This window comes from Etheostoma cragini, chromosome 11, assembly GCF_013103735.1.
Source record: "Etheostoma cragini isolate CJK2018 chromosome 11, CSU_Ecrag_1.0, whole genome shotgun sequence".
Taxonomy (NCBI): Eukaryota; Metazoa; Chordata; class Actinopteri; order Perciformes; family Percidae; genus Etheostoma; species Etheostoma cragini.
Genome location: NC_048417.1, coordinates 21,858,969 through 21,875,643, shown reverse-complemented (window position 1 = coordinate 21,875,643; position 16,675 = coordinate 21,858,969). Strand labels below are relative to the sequence as shown.

Sequence of the window (16,675 nt, the reverse complement as noted above, 5' to 3'; positions counted from 1 at the left end):
CATGTGAGGAAATTGTTCTACAGCCCTGACGACAGGTCAATTCGCTACATTTTAAATACAAAAACAAACAAGGGGCAGTAATGGAAAAGCCATTTCTTTGTATGCTTGTTAAAGCAGTTGTTTAGAGGATATGTGGTTCATGACTGACAATCTATCAGAATGACTTTGTCTCTACTTTTGAACAATGAATAAGCTAGTGTGTTAAGCAAACAAAACAAACATGCTGCCTACACACATGCAGTGCACAATACTTTTGAGTGAGAGTGAATGAGAGGACAAGGATGCTTGTATTCTTGTTTTCAGTGAATGATGTATGGCAGTAGATTGGCAATTTGGAATGTTAAATATGGGTATAAATTATAGGATGTTAAACATTTTAATCAGGTCCAGGTTTGTAATTTATGTCAGGGAAGGGAGGTCTGAAACCAACTACTGAATAATGAAAAGGCCATTCTGTGTGCTGCATCCACTGCAGGCTTGCCTGTGTGTGTGTGTGAACACGTGATTGCCTTACACTGCTGATGTCTCCTTTTATGTATTCATCAATTCATTAATTCACTCCTTTACTTCCTGAGCAGCACTGAGACAGGCATGGTTGTGGTTGGAATGTACACGTTGAAGCTCCTACGATTCTAGTTTTTAAGGGCGAAAAGGTGGTGGGGTACTCTCAAGGATATCATGCTTAGTGAAAAGAAAAACAACAATGCTTGAATCATTTTGCGGCCTGTTGAGAGAAATTCAATTAGAGAGAGGATGGAAGACAACCTGATAGGATTTCTACTCATAGAACATAGATTGAAAGGTGCTGTTAGGCTTTTTCCTGTATATTGTCATAACTCACTTCCTACCTGTAGCCCTGTGTGTATGTGTGTGTGTGTGTGTGTGTGTGTATGAAAAAATAAGAGAAGGCAGTTGAACGTGTGTGCATTTTTGTGTGCTTGCGACTTATGTGTAAACAGCTGTGTTCAGTCGACTGAAGCTGATTCTTTCTGTTGAATATTTTATTGAGAAGAAAAACAAAGTCTTTGTCTTCAGTCAGATGTGTTTTTTCTGTTTTATTGTCATTTATTGCCTAGCAAAAATGATCGTGAATGCACGACGGGTGGGACCGTGTGTTTCAGTGTTATTATCCAAATGTCACTTAGCGTGGAGACAATTAAAAACCAGACAAAGTGAAACTTCACAAAATCAAGTTGCTCTAAGCCACTAAGATGTAGAATTATCTTAGTGTGTGATTGTCTGTGGTGTTTTCTGTGTAAAGTGGGAATGAACTGTTATAATGCAGAGATTACATCCAGAAGGCAAACATCTGGCATGCAGACACAGACAGCCAGACCAGCAGACAATCACAAAAGCTGCAATAGCCAAGAGGTTGATCCGCACTGTGATCACAGAGATGATGGCTGCAGATATGATGTGCATGATATTATTAGGCGCAATAACAAGCAATGTGTATGGGTGGGATAAAAAAACATGGCCAGTGAAATCCCAGAGGTTGGAGTCAGCATGATTGGACATTGAGGGCATATTTATCTCCAGGAGGAGTGAAATTAGAGCTAAGTCTGAAACGACAAAGTTTAATTGGTCAAAGTGTAAAATAGATATAGAGAGAAGGAAATGGACAATAACTGCAATCAAGCAAAGCCATCATTTCACACTGAAGGACGAATAGAAGCGTGTTGTTTCACTATATATTCAGTTTTTCCACTGAGTGCTTTTTCTTTTTATTGGGTGTATTCCAATTAGATACTCCTACATGGTATCTCAATCACAGGACTCACTAGTACAAAGTAAAAAAAGTCCTTCCCTGAGGTAAAGTGTTGAATTTGAGTTCTGATCGACATGATATCTGTGTTATGCCTGATTTTTTTTTTTTTACAGTAATGCAGGCCTAGTCATGGTAACCTGTTAAAACCTGTGTTAACAGTAGAGGATATTCTCACCCCATCATCACTGACCTCTTGGCTAGTTCTGACATATCTAGGATAAATTGTTCCCTATGGCGCTCTCTCTCTCTCTCTCTCTCTCTCTCACACACACACACACACACACACTTGAGAAACACAGAATTCTAGCAGCAGGCCATCAGTTGCGGCCAACAGCCCACTTCACGTCCACTGGGAACAGGTACGTGTCACTTTCTGTACTTGTCTTCACCTTTCACATGTCAAAACCTGACTAAAGCAGTACGATCTGATTTCACATGAAGGAGAGAGGAGAGGAGAGCACTCTATAACTTTCAATAAACATGCTTAAGGAAGAAAAAAAACAAAGGAGGCCGAATGAAGGACTATGCACTGGATGCACTTTATCAACTTAAAACACACATTAGCACTGCTTTGTGACATTGGTCAAGTTTGTAATTTGTTGTATTTGATTGTGTTGTTGTTGTTGATGTTATGTAGCATATTATGTTATGTTGGCATATGTCTAATTTATAACTTGTAAATTTTTTAAACTTGAATAAAGCTCTATTAAAAAAAGGAGAGGAGAGGAGTATGACAGTAACAGTAGCATTGTTAACGGGGCATTTACAATTAAGGATAGAGGTCCGGTCAAGAAAACATTTGAATTATTGAGACATTATTCAGACTGTATTTGGGCTCTGATTTCTTCATTACATAGGATATTATAGTAAGTAAAATATTCTGTCTTATTCATGCAGCACATCCTTATTGCTCAAGTTTAGGAATAGATGTGGGGAGATTTGTACAATGGCCTGCTTTATTTTTGCTGTCATTGTGCAGCTGAGAATAATTTTATTGCCATAGCTAACAAGCGCCATACAACAGTAAAATATCGTAATAATAAAAGATACCTACAAAGCTCAATAGAGAAACATAGGAAATAATGCTCTGCATTCATCAATCTTTCCACCAAATCATCCCTCTTTATGAACAACGTTTTACACAAATCCTTGAGTGGGTCATGAATTGATCATAAATACCCAAATTCAGCAGACCATGCACTGCACCTAATCCTCCACTACACACTAGCTACATGTTATTAAAATAATAGGCTGTGAACACAATATAGTGCAACTACACAGCTGGCCACTATTAGTAAAAGTCCCATGACCTAGACATGTTAATCCCTGTCCAGACATGCTGCAATACCTCCTATAGGGCAAGATGATTAACTTCAACTGTTATGCAGAATGCATGTAAGTAAGTAAACACACACACACACAATCAAGCATAACCATTGCATACTTATACTATACTCTACATACAGACACAGATGTAAATACAATGGCAGATTAAAAAAGAAAAGAAAGCGTACACATTATAAATCCTCATAAACACACATCCAACTATACACACTCATTGCAGATGTCAAGAGATTAATGGTATGATTTACGCAGCACATTTACGTCACTGACGTTTGTTTGGGATTATGCTCATGGATCACGTGATGTAAATACATGCAGAAGTATCACAATAACTATGATGATATATATATGATTTGGAAAAGATTTCTCTTGATTAGAGTCGGCAGACAATTTGTCTTCCTTTAATTTTGTATGTATAAGTTATATAAACAAAAGGAGGGTAAAGACACTATTATTAGTGTGTTTATGTATTTATCTGAATGTTTTTTCACAAACGTACATTTCTGCAAGCTTGTAGCTGTGAGTTCACTTGTTTAAATGACAGTGTGAGTTGTGTGTACGTTTCTCTGTGGAAGTGTGTGTTGTGTTTGCGTCTGTTACACTGCGTGTCCTTACCAGGCAGGTCGCAGCCAAGGACCTCCATCCTCATGCCGATCCCTGCAGGCGACCACCTCTCCGGAAAGACTCTGATGAACTGTGCCACTATCTCATCGAACCTCCGCACCTCTGGCGTATCGTAGTGGCCGTTCCCCTCGAAAATCTAAGTGGAGGGAGGCAAAGGCTTGTTTATAGTGATGTTATTAGAGAGTGCTTTTCTTATTTTCATTTTTTTTCTTATTAATTTTTTTCCAGAAAAGGGTAAAACCAATATTTGAAAATATGACAATGTTCTGTAGCGTGCTCTGCTGCTTTTATCTGACTGTACAGTAAGATTGTGCGGCGATTTAAAGGAAAAATGTGTTTCACTGCTTGTCCAGTTTGTCTTAAAGCCAAGGCTGTCTAACACGTGCCTGAGATGCATCAAGATGAGCGATAAGCTTTACCCAATGTTTGTTTGATATATGTGGCATCTGTCAGAGTGGGTGTGATACATTGTTCTGTGGTAAAGACAGCATTGAGGATGAGTATCCTGAAACAATGGAGAAAGACGTAAACGCGGCAGACTTAGTTATATGTGTCATTTCACCACTCCAATGTTCATGTCTCATTTAAAAAACAAAAGCAAAATCGTGAGCCTGTCTATCTCAAAGTCATATAACACTCCTAATCAGCGTTGTTTCCAAGCACAGTATGACATGTGTAATAAAAATAACAACAGAGACTGTGTTTCCTTTGATTTTCAAGTCTTTTTTTTTAGGCGACTTGCAGCAGCCTCTGGCAAAAACAAGATTTATTACAAGCTGAAAACTGACTAGACTGCACCAATCCCTTCAAAATGTGGGCTGGGAAAGTTGTTATATTAGTTTCATTAATAGAATTGCATTTTCTGTCTAAACCATTTCTAGATTTAAAAAAAAACAAACATATGATGAATATCCCAGGATGCTCATTTAAAAAGGCAGGCAGATGAGAGAGAACAGGATTTCAGCATCAGGAGAAAAGCTTGGCACTCAGTAGTACTATTAAAGCGTTTTAAGACATAGTCAGAAAGGAGAACAGAGTTTAAAGTGCCCCGTCTCACAGTGTGTTAGACTGCCAGCAGTGTTGAGTGGTGATGCAGGAAAGACATTTTTAATTAACACCCATGAGAGACAAATAGAGGATGAGTGAACAGGAGGATGAGACACAGAGAAAAGCAGAGAAAGAAAGAACACAGAGGACTCAGAGAGAGGCAAAGACAGAAGCAGGGAGAATGAGGAGTGAGGTGATTAAATTGAATTATTATCAGACATGACGCTGTAATAAAAATGGCATCCCCCCGAAGAGAGAGAAAGAGAGCAAAGAGGGGTTAAATTGAAAGACAGCTATAAATAAACCATAAATGAGGGAGAAGTGACAGTGACAATCAGAGACAGGAGAGTACATATGTACTGTTTGTGTGAGACGGACACAGCCCCCCTCCTTTACCTTAGCAAACCCAGTCTTGCTGTCAGTGATGTAAGTCCAGTCTTTGCCAGTCACGCTGTGCGCCAGTTTGTACTTCCTGACAAACGCTCTGTTCTCAGCGCTGGTGCTGCCCTCCAGTCCTCTTGCACCCTGGGTAATGATGCCACGCACCATCTTGGGCACACCAAGGTCCACCTGCAACACAGACAAACATAATCATCACTGTTAGCTCCCTCCCTGCACAGCCTAAGCATTTCACTCTACAGATCTATCCCGTCTACTGTATTGTGATGTGAATCTTTAACTGACTTTTTCTATAGCTTATATTTATTTATTTTTTGTGTGCATTTTTTGTGAGCATTTTTTGTGTGCATTTTTCTTTGCATTTGTGCATTTTAGAACTGTCAGTTCAGAAAGGAAAGCTAGTCAGTACCTCAAAGGTTGTCCACTTTGTGAATCTCTTTTTTTCCATTTGACTGAGTGCATTGTGATCCTTGATTTTGTCATATGGTTTATTCTTACCTTTCCTACATCTTGCATTATCCTCTGGTACAGCATCCCTTTCTCCCCAGACGGGCTTTGATATCATTGTTGGTCCAGCATGCATTTTTTCAGTGGTTTTGTTTGTTCAACAGTTTTTGCCATTGCAGATTAAATAGCAAATGATGGTTTTGTTTTGGGTTCGTGTATTTGTCTTTGTTTTGAGGGGATGACACATTGTCAACAGTTAAAAGAAGTTCTCCCTAAAGAATATGTAAGGAAGAACCAGTGAAGAGCCTGATGCAGTAGAATGAACCCCACCTGTAGCCCTCATCTCCAACTACAGTCTCCTTTATAATGAAAAAACAAGCAACCTGCTCTGAAGAACACATACAGAGCTAAACAAAGTTATTATTAGGACAAGGTGATGTACCTGTAGCCACTCTTCTCCAGCTATGGGCTGCGTCGGGTTGGGGAACCAGCCGGACCGACTGGCCACCAGCCTGGCTGCCCCCATGGAGCCGTGGATGTCTCTCATGGACGACGCAGAGATCTGGGAGTCGGATAGCAGTCCAGACAACATGCCTTGCAGCTCTGAGCAGGGAGCATCTGGCCAGGACACAATGAGTAGATGGAATACAAACTTAATCATTGCATAGTAATACAGCTCCAAGCAGAGTTTGGAAAACCTTCTACTGCTTTCTCTTAGTGTTTTTAAGATCAGTACAGCATCCAACATTTGACAGTCAGCTGCTAAAAAAACATTGTATTCATGAGTTGTCTGATGGGAATAGGATACTGGGTTGATGTTTGTCAAATAAACCAACAAGAAATATATATGTGTAATCGTCTCTGCAGTGTACTACCACACAGTAATGACTAACATCTGACAAATAAAGTTAACCATCTGTTTACTGTGATAGATGTTGTATCAAGTCTGTGAAATGAAAATGCAAAATGAAATTAGAGACTGTCAGGAAGGTAGCGATTCAATCGAAAATCTGCTTTGGAGTGATGAAGTTATCAGGTGTATCGACCTATCATTATCATGCTTTAAAGTCTATTGGAATTTGTGTTCTCTGAATCCAGTCTGGCTACATGGGATGGCTGCATTGCTAAACATCTAAGAATTCCCAAACTCTTGCTTTAAAAATGTGAATTTTAGGTCAGGAATAATTTAACATCACCGTTGATCTCATTTTGGAGCAAAACTCTTGTGCGATTGTGACTTGAATTGTAACACTGCACTCCGCTGCTTTCCATCAACCATTTCTCTTTTTGCTTCCTACTGCCGCAAAGTCAATGCTTTAACCCGAGCTTCCAAAGGGGATTCATCATGGAAATTTGAGCCTGAGAAATCCCAAATGTAAAAACTGTATGAGAGCGTGCTACAGATCAAAGGCATCCTGTTTATTATTCTGACAAATTTATTTAAGTCTGACAAGCATCAGAATATTTCCATGAATAATGGTAAAAGAAATTCCAAACAAAGGGAACAAAACAATGTGACCATTTTGTTTTGAAAATAGAAAAAAATGAATGGGAATAAAGTAGAGAGGGTGTGAGGGAGGAAAAGAGAACGAGGAATGGATAAAAAGGTGAAGAAGAAGAGTAAGAAGGAGATAAAGAGATAACAAAAGGTCAAATAGAAGGATGAACTGGAGAGGGAGCAAGTGAATAGAAAGGGTAAATAAGATAAAGAGAAAAGAAAGAAGGAGAGAGAGAGCCGATTGACAGTGAAGGGTGACGTTGATTGACGGTGACATTCTTCAGGTCCACATGGAGATGAAAGTTTAATGCTGTGACGTCTGCAAACACGCCTCACTATGGTAAATAATGAATCAACAATGAAGAGCAACAGCTAAGCCCTGCTCCCTCAAGCTCTATAAAAGACAAGAAAACTGATTCGGATACAGTTCTACTATTGTATCTATTCTATGTTTCTTCTTTTTGCATCTATCTATTTGAGTACCTTCACTCCAGCTGTTGTTTTTGTTGTTGTTTTTTAAATACAGGAGGGCAGTGGGAGTGGATGGGAATATGATCTCTGGAGATCACAGTAGCAGAAATAGCTAGATATCACACACTAGGGCTGCTCGATTTTGGGAAAAATCATAATCACGATTATTTTGGTCAATATTGAAATCACGATTATATAACACGATTATTTCACATGACTTTGGAAACGTGTTGCATTTATTAAAAAGACACCTTTCAACAATTCTTAAAACATTGAACATTTATTGTACTTTTTGAACTATTAAAATTAATATAAATATAAATTTCAAATAAAAGTATAAAAGTATTTATTCCCTGCATTTAGTTCCACAATCTCTTTAAAACAAGTAGGCAACATTTTGGCAAAATATAAACAAATTCCAGCAACTCAATCCACGAATATAAAAGGCTGGCCCATCATCAGGCCCCAGCATTAACAGCAAATAAGTTAACTAAAGACAACAACATTATTTAAGTCACCATGTTACTAGGGCTGCTAAAATAATCTCTTAAATGTTTCTAGCCAGAAACACCAATCTGTTAACATTATCTGGTTTAAGAGATGAACTCAAGCAGGTGACAATGTTTCCACTTGTACTAAAGACCCTCTCTGAAGAGGAACTTGTTGCTGGAATGCAGAGGTATCTTCTTGCCAGTTTTGAAAGCCGAGGTGTTCCCTTTACTTGCAGCCACTACCATGTAGCAAATCTTGCACGTAGCATGTTTCTGCTCGTCGTCGGATTCCTCGAAGCCAAACTGTTCCCAGACAATGGAGTTGGTTTTGCCTTTTTTGCTTACCAAACGCTGCTGTGGCTGCCCTCCTTCTGCCATCTTTACTCTCGCTAAATTTTTAAATTCCAGCGGGTAACATGCACGCGACCTGCCTCCCTGACAGTGCAGGCTGAAAGCATTTGGCTTTGGGAGGGGCAGATGTCCGCATGACGTGTGTGCGCGCGCGCTATTCAGAACACACGAGGAAATTACAAAAAAGAACATGGCAAAATAATCGTTTTTACTCGATTGTACTATTTTGGTAATCGTTGGGAGCCGAAACCGAAACCGAAACCGAAATTCAATTAATTGCACAGCCCTATCACACACCAGCATGAGAGCTCTTAAGCGGACTCTCTCTCTCTCTCTCTCTCTCTCTCTCACACACACACACACACACACACACACACACACACACACACACACACACACACAGACAATAAGATAGACAAGGTCTCTCAAAGAGGTTGAAACACACTTTCACTCTGACGCTAAGCCCACACATGGGCGCACAAACACTGTGCTTTTCCTGATGACAGGGTCTTACAAAAGCTGTAAAGTACACCATTGAGGCTCTACTTAGCCGATGCATGCAGACACACAGTCACACAGATACACACCCAGACACACACACACTCACACTAACAACCATGTATGGCTTGACAAACCCGGACACTACATGAGCCTGGTGAGAAAAATGATAGTGGTCCAAAAACAAATGATTGATATGGGCTGCAGGGCTAGCATAAAATGAGATTAAGGAAGGAGAGGAGGGAAGGAGGAACAAAGAGTTGAATGACACAGGGAAAAGGGAAGATTTAAGGGAAGGGTAGGGAGGAGAAAATGAAAGACCAAGAGAGCAAAGTGGGAATGGAAGCTGTCAGAAAAGGTAATACAAGGACATAAGAGAAAGTAGAAGGAGAAGGAAGAAAAAAATAGTGAAGAGAGATACCGGTAGGTAGAGCGTAGAGAAAAAAGTAGAGAGAGACATTAAAGTGTGATTTAAGTTAATGGCATGTCACTGACTGACTGCTTTATGTTTGCCTTTATAGGTTGTGTAGGACATTACCACATCCCCTGGCAGTGTCTTCGGGTGTGTGCTTGTCAATATGTGCAGGGAAAAGAAAAGAGAAGATCCTGCATAGCTATTAGAGGATATGTTTGGTTATAACGTTTCTCTGTAGGCTAAAGACATACCTTCATGAAAGTGTTGTAACTCTGTTTTCCTCTAAAGTGACACACTCTGTCATATCTTTCAAAAAAAGGCAATGTAGTCTGAAACTTTCACAATTTTGCTTATAAAGTCAGTTTTCCTCAGGCCAGCGATTGATTGCAGACATTACCAGGCAGCGGAGATGGGGAATACACGGGGAAACAGAAATGGCCAAAAGATGCATTGAATGGGTTCTCACTGCTGAGAGTATAGTGAGAAGAGTAGAGTGATATATAGTAGTGACCGACAATATCCCTGGCCGATATTTGTGTTTTTACGTGTATCGGTATCAGACGATGTTCGGCCGCTGCTTTCGCCGATTTTCACATGCAGACCATACACTGCCCCTCCCCCAATAGCAGAGTGCTGGAAGCCTGCTCTTCAAGACAACTGTGAGTATGAAATTCTTCAAAGCATCTTTTTTTAACTGTTTGACTTAGCTGAAATATTGCCATACATGTTGAAAGTGGAAACACATTGCTCTGTATGTGCTTGCAACTACAGCTGAGCAAATTTGGGGGTCCAAATGGAAAATGCAAAGGCCTTCTCTATAAAACTGCTTGCCAGTTTGTATGCCTACGGTAGCTGTTACGGAAACTAGTCGTAGGATTAAGTAACGCCAACGTTGTTCCGTGGGCGTTTTATTCAGCGACCACCTGGCGGAGGTCTGGTGTGTGTGTCCCTCGGAGAGACACACACACCAGACTCTCTCCCTACTTGGAGCTAGGCGGAGTTGCCATTGCAGTGATACCAGACCAAAGCCCCTCCGCTCAAGAATAGCTTTAATGATGGGAGAGATGTTTTATATGTAGTCGAATATTAATTTGTGTTAACATTTATCATGTACCAGACATAAGTGCATCGTGTATGCCTTACTTGTGTTTACAGCCGCTTGCTGACGCGTATCATTTTCAATCCAGTTCATTGGTGGTTGAGTTTTTCAGTCAGCGTCAGCAACCAAACACAATTTTGTGTGTTTGTGTGTGTGTATGTGCGCGTCTGTGTGTGTTACTTAGTGGTAATCACGCATCACTGCACCAACTGAAGGAGAGCTTTTAAAACTTTCAGGTATGTTTTATACGTGGTTGAATATTTATACCTTTAAACGTTGATGCAGTTTAGAACAGAAACTTGAACAATGTGCTGCTTAATGTGCATCTGACATCACGTTATTTATGTTCCACTAATCTGCTTCTTTTTTCTTTCGTTCAGACCTTCTACTGTGTTGTCTTTGCATATTAGCCTTAGACATGTTCATTTTATTTTACGTAGAAAAATTGAAAACATGGCAGTATTAAATTACAAATCAAACACTTTATTTCAATGGCTACTTTAGATTTTAAGTAGTTGGTTACTTTTAAGATTAAGTATACTACAGTGTGCACTTTATTATGCTGCTTGCTTGTTGCAACTTTGTGCAATAATGTACAGTATCTTTTTATTTATGCTTAAATATTATTTTTAGAATTTATTTTCAGAATTTTAATTAAGCTTACATTTTTGTTTTCGGTATTTTCAGCACTTAACTTTTTTTTTACTTGTTCTACCTCACTTATTTTTACTATTTGTTCATTTTTTGTTTTTAAATTCAGTAAAAAAATCCTTTTTTGAATTGACACTTGTAACATTTGTTATCATTGTGTCGTTTTTATGATGTAAATTGAGGAAACAAAAGAAGTATTGGCTCCAAAATATTTGGTATGCGCATCGTCACTAACAAATGTCGGTCAATCCCTATTATATAATGCAATTTCAGGTGTTAAAATAGGGTAGAAAATAGGATATTGGTAGACAAGAACACAGGCAAAGACACATGATGTATGCCACATCCCTGTCTCTTTTGTTTGCTTTCTCCCTCTCTGTCTCTCTATTACACACAGACAGACACCACACAGGGACACATACACACAAGCAGTCTCATATTGTTTAGGTGTGATTGTGATTTGTGTGGGTGCTGAAATAGCCCTCCTAGATAACAGCATATCTGTCCCTCTCAATGGCCACTACGATGGCAGCAGAGAGAGGCTCTAACCCAATAATGATACAGTGGAGCTGGGACACACAGACACACACACACACAAACACACACAGACAGACAGACAAACACATACAGACACACACACACACACACATAAATTGAAACTCTTTCTCTTTTACCATTTCTATAACACAGACAGACAGACAGACAGACACACACACACACACACACACACACACACACACACACACACACACACAGCCAGTCTAATTAAGTTTGATCTATTTATAGTATTGAGCTGATTATGCTGGTTGAAATCGTGTTTGTTTGCCAGGGCTGCAGATGAAAGCTGAGAGCCCGTTACTCTCTGATGTTATCACCCACACATCACACTCTAGTATTATTCTATTAGGACTGAGTGTGTGTGTGTGTGTGTGTGTGTGTGTGTGTGTGTGTGTGTGTGTGTGTGTGCGCGCAAAATGTGTGAGTGGGAGACAGAGAGGGAGGATATGTATATGAAAGAGCGAGGGCAGGAGTGTGAGTGAACATGAGAGTGGGTGTGTTGTGTGCATGTGGAAGACAGAAAAAGATGAGAGAGAGGAGAATATGAATAGAAGCATTGAATGGATTGATGGATGGACACATTTCTGAATTGTTTATCATTAGGTTATATAAATGAAGAGAAAAAATACCCTTTTACATTTGCTTGCTTGTTCTTTTTTAGGAAATGTTTTCTAAGGAAGTTATTTTTGCTGTGACCCACCTTCTGACCCGGTGTAAAAGCCACTATGTCATTGATATTAAATTTGGCAAGACGGTTACCATGTTTTCACAAGAGTGAGTCCCATGAGGAGAAAAGTCTGAGAAACTCTGCTGAAGAAGATGCTTCATCTTTCTTACCCGTGATCTGACAGCCGTAGAGTTCAAACCGCAGTGCGATGCCATTCTTCCATGCCTGAGGTCTGATTCTTACAAATCGGGCCAGGACCGGCTGTGGGATCCGATTGAGTACAACCTCTGTGGCGTCGGTGTTGGCATGGAAAACCTATGTAGAGAGAGGAAAAGATATCATTTAATAATACTACATAATATTGGCTGTTTTGCTTTGATCTACAGTATGCATTTAACAGTTTCATGTGTTTTCTGTGAAAAGGCGAGGACAGTGGAGAAGCCTTATAGTCTGGTAGACAGCCGGAAATGTAGAGTACACCAAAAGTTTTATTGCAGAAATGTGACGTATGGGTCCCCAGCATGCAGAAAATGACGGATGCTAATTGTCGTATGTTGAGCAATTTGCAGAATTAGCAGAATTAGCAGAATTGTCCAAATTGACAATAGATTTTGCACTGTGCAATCAGTTTCTACAATATTTGAGTTTTTTTAGAGGATGCTGAATTCAATTTTGGCACTTTCAGACTTCAAATGGTAGTTTTATAACAAAACTGAATAAATGTAGACACATTTTTTATAAATTTAGGACAAACTTTTCAGTTATTTTCATGGTAAACACAATAATCTTACACTTCCAAGTCACCAGAGCTCTTGCTCTTTGATGTGAATGTTGATAACCTAAATTGGAAAAAGGACCATGAGAGACATAGAAGAGCAGGAGAGAGCTCCACAGTAATGGTTCCTACAGTTTTTCAATTGTTGAGTTCTTTGCAACGCTAAGTCAGTGGGTCTGTTGGTTGGTCTACCACTTTGGTCCAGGCTGAAATAGCTCAGCAAATTTCTGGTTCCCAAATTATGTCTCCTTATGACTTTTTTGTAATTTGCATCCAACCAAAAGAAAACAAAATCCCAACTTTTCTTCTAGTGCCCCATGAGGTTCCCATGTGAGGCTTTGGGTGAAATGTCTTTATAACTACTGGAATGATGGTTATAAAATGTAATAGAGATATTCACGTCTACCTCTGAAACTTCTCCTTTCCCTATTATTATGGAAACTACTAGAACTGTTGGGTTATTGTAAATTCTGGAGTGTGGTCTGGACCTGCTCTATCTGTAAAGTGTTTCCAGATAACTCTTGTTGTGAACTGATACTATAAATAAAATTGAAATTGAATTGAATTATTATTATTATTAGTAATGGCAGTAACAAGGACATCTAAACTGTAACTTAATGGTCAACCGTTTAAACAATCTAAATAACTGCACATACAGACTATTAAACACAACAACAATTGAACAATATATATGGTTCAAACTGGACAGTTTTATTCTCAGGACAAACTAAGAATGAACTAAAATTACAATCTTCCTCTTCTGACTGCTCACATACATAAAGACACCCAGTGAATATGTTGTTTCTGATCACAAAGGAAGAAATTAATGCAGAGCTGTGTGTGTGTGTGTGTGTGTGTGTGTGTGTGTGTGTGTTTTCTAACACACACAAACACACACCCACACACACACAGTGGAAGGGCATGCAGTGTGTAATAAATCAAGGCTGTAAGTATGTGAGTGAGCATCATCTTCTCATATTCTCTTGACTTAACCACACACACACACACACACACACACACACAAACACAAACCCAAACACACACAAGAAAACATCAAATTCTTTCACGCACAAACAGCAAAAAAAAATATACACTGTCGCCCCTCAACGCACAGACATACACAACATGATACTGTCTCACACACACTCTTCTAAAGTGCCCTCTGAGCTCTAACACTTCCCACCATAAATAACACACACACCAAGTAATTTCCTCTGAAATCACACACAAATACAGAAAAAAAGGAAACTGAGTTCAAGCGCACATGGCCAGAAGCAGTCTTTTTGTCTCTTATATCTCTGCTATCTGGCAGTGTCACGTCGCTCTCTCTCTATGACTGTCATCTCTATGGGGCTCACTACACAGCTGGGCTTCTGCTACTCTCTCCTTATCCTTTCCCTTTCAGTCCTCCTTTCTGTCTCTTTAACATCTCTTAGTCCCCCTTTGTCTGCCTCACTGGCATGATGACTACTGTATTCACTGTATGCACTGGATACACTGCTGTGAATTTAAGAAGAAAAAAACTCTATCCTGTTGTTTCAATAGAGAACCTCCAAGGCTGTTTTTCCTCTGTGTCTCTAACACTATTTCTGTTATGTTACATCAGTGCTGAAAACACAGCATAGTGTGTTTACAACAGAGAACAGTAAAGCTCATTTAACAGAGCCAAAAGACTCAATTACTTGCTTGGTTACTCATTTATAGGTGTTCACTTTGTTTTTTGGAGCGTATGTGCCTGTGTGTAAATTCCCTATCTTCTCCTGTTCCCAATCAATTAAACAGCATGGCCCGTCAGGGGTGACAAAATATGGATGAAAGGGAACAGGAGTGGGTTACTTGGCCAGCTGGGAATTGAACCCATGACCCACTGGGTGTGTGATACAAAGTCAGATGCTGTGAATGCATGCCCTTACAATGGCCTTAATACCAGAAACTGTGACCAGTTAAATGATGGAAAAATGCCTAAAGGCCCCAAAAGACATAATGGGATTGTGGCAGTGGACTGTAACTACAAGTGTGTGTGTGTGTGTGTGTGTGTGTGTGTGTGTGTGTGTGTGTGTGTGTGTGTTGGAATTACGGTGTGTAAAAGTGTAATTACAAAATCTCACTCTAAGGAGTTGGGGGCTGGTGGGTTATTTCTGATTTCCCTTGGTGCACACTGAAACTTTTCACACACACGCAAACGCACATGCACACGCACACACACACACACATGTATGTATGTGCTTTAATGTGTACATAAGAAAGTGCATACAGTGTGAGTCTTTGACTTTTTGTGCTTGTGTGTTTGTGCGAATGTACAGTATGTAGAACCCTGATTGTGTCTTTTACCAGCAGAGTGTATACATTTGTGATGGGATGTTTGTGTGTGTGGCAGACACTTCTGTTTACATGCTGTTCATTATTTTTTTCCATTTTTAGCTCTGTCCAGGGTCACCAGACAGAGCTGCAACTGTATTTCAGCTTCTGCTTGGTGAAAACCTGCAACTGCTTCTTTTTTTTTTAGTAAACTGAAATCCTGTTAGTAGCAGGATTTAAAACATGCTAAGAAAAGACCAGCACTCATTGCTGTCAGATCTTACCACACACTGATAAGCTTCTTAAGAACTGTAAAGAAATTCATTTTAATATTCAACATCAATGGTGAGGACAATGGAAATATGTCCTGGACTTTATTGTTTTTATCCTCGATTGTATTTGATGTCTTTTTATGTGTAAGGCATTCTTGATACAATTAAATTAATTGAAATCAAATGGTAAACTGACCCTGTCAACATTTAAATGTTTTTTTACACATATTTTATACTGGAGAATATTGGTTGCCCCCTTTATTAAGTTGGCATATATTATCATGCAGTCAAATAGTCATAGTAGCATCAGATCACAAATATTAACAAACACTTTTTCGTATAATATATTACAGTAAACCAAAGCCTCCCTCCAGGTCTTGGCTCTAGAGTGGGGATTCAAAGTGAGGAGGAGGTGGAAGGGGATATGAAGCATCACTGAGGTCTTCAACTTAAATTCACTGACCATCAGTCTCTTTCTAAAAGGCTTCTGCAACAATCAGCTAATGGACTGCACCCGCAACCCAGCTCAGGTTAACATGTGTATGTGTGTGTGTCTGTGCTTGTGTGTGTGTGTGTGTGTGTGTGTGTGTGTGTGTGTGTATTTGTCTGTGTTTTGTGCAGGTTTGATAATGGTCCAATGTCTTTGACTGTGTTAAGAGACAAGGCAAGCTGACACCAGGAACACTGGAGTTAACAGATGCTTAACATTACACCTCTCTCTCTCTCTTTCTCACACACACACACACACACACACACACATTATATAAGAACAATTCAAAGCAAGATAAATCTTCCCGATTCCAATGCCACTTTCATCTCTCAGTAAAGGTCAGAGGTAATAAACATGGACTGAATATTATTTTCTCCTTCATTTACACACAACTACTCTGCTGAATATCAATAGTGTGCAGGGCAGAAGGACACATATTGTGTAGCCGCCCCTAGTTTGTAGTCAAAAGGAGACTAACCAGGGCTAACGCGTTACTACAGGATAGAAAAAGA

General features: G+C 39.5%; 1 protein-coding gene across 3 annotated transcripts in view; it reads right to left on the bottom strand.

The window, feature by feature from the left end:
• LOC117952740 (neuropilin-2-like) overlaps window positions 1–16,675 on the bottom strand; it is a 98,921-nt gene that overhangs the window by 33,843 nt on the left and 48,403 nt on the right. For all 3 annotated transcript variants that reach the window (XM_034885263.1, XM_034885262.1, XM_034885264.1), the window contains exons 8-11: window positions 12,499–12,643; window positions 6,072–6,247; window positions 5,180–5,353; window positions 3,728–3,872 (exon numbers count right to left, since the gene is read on the bottom strand). In XM_034885263.1, coding sequence (XP_034741154.1) covers window positions 3,728–3,872; window positions 5,180–5,353; window positions 6,072–6,247; window positions 12,499–12,643 — 640 coding nt within the window. The remainder of the gene's footprint in view (window positions 1–3,727; window positions 3,873–5,179; window positions 5,354–6,071; window positions 6,248–12,498; window positions 12,644–16,675) is intronic.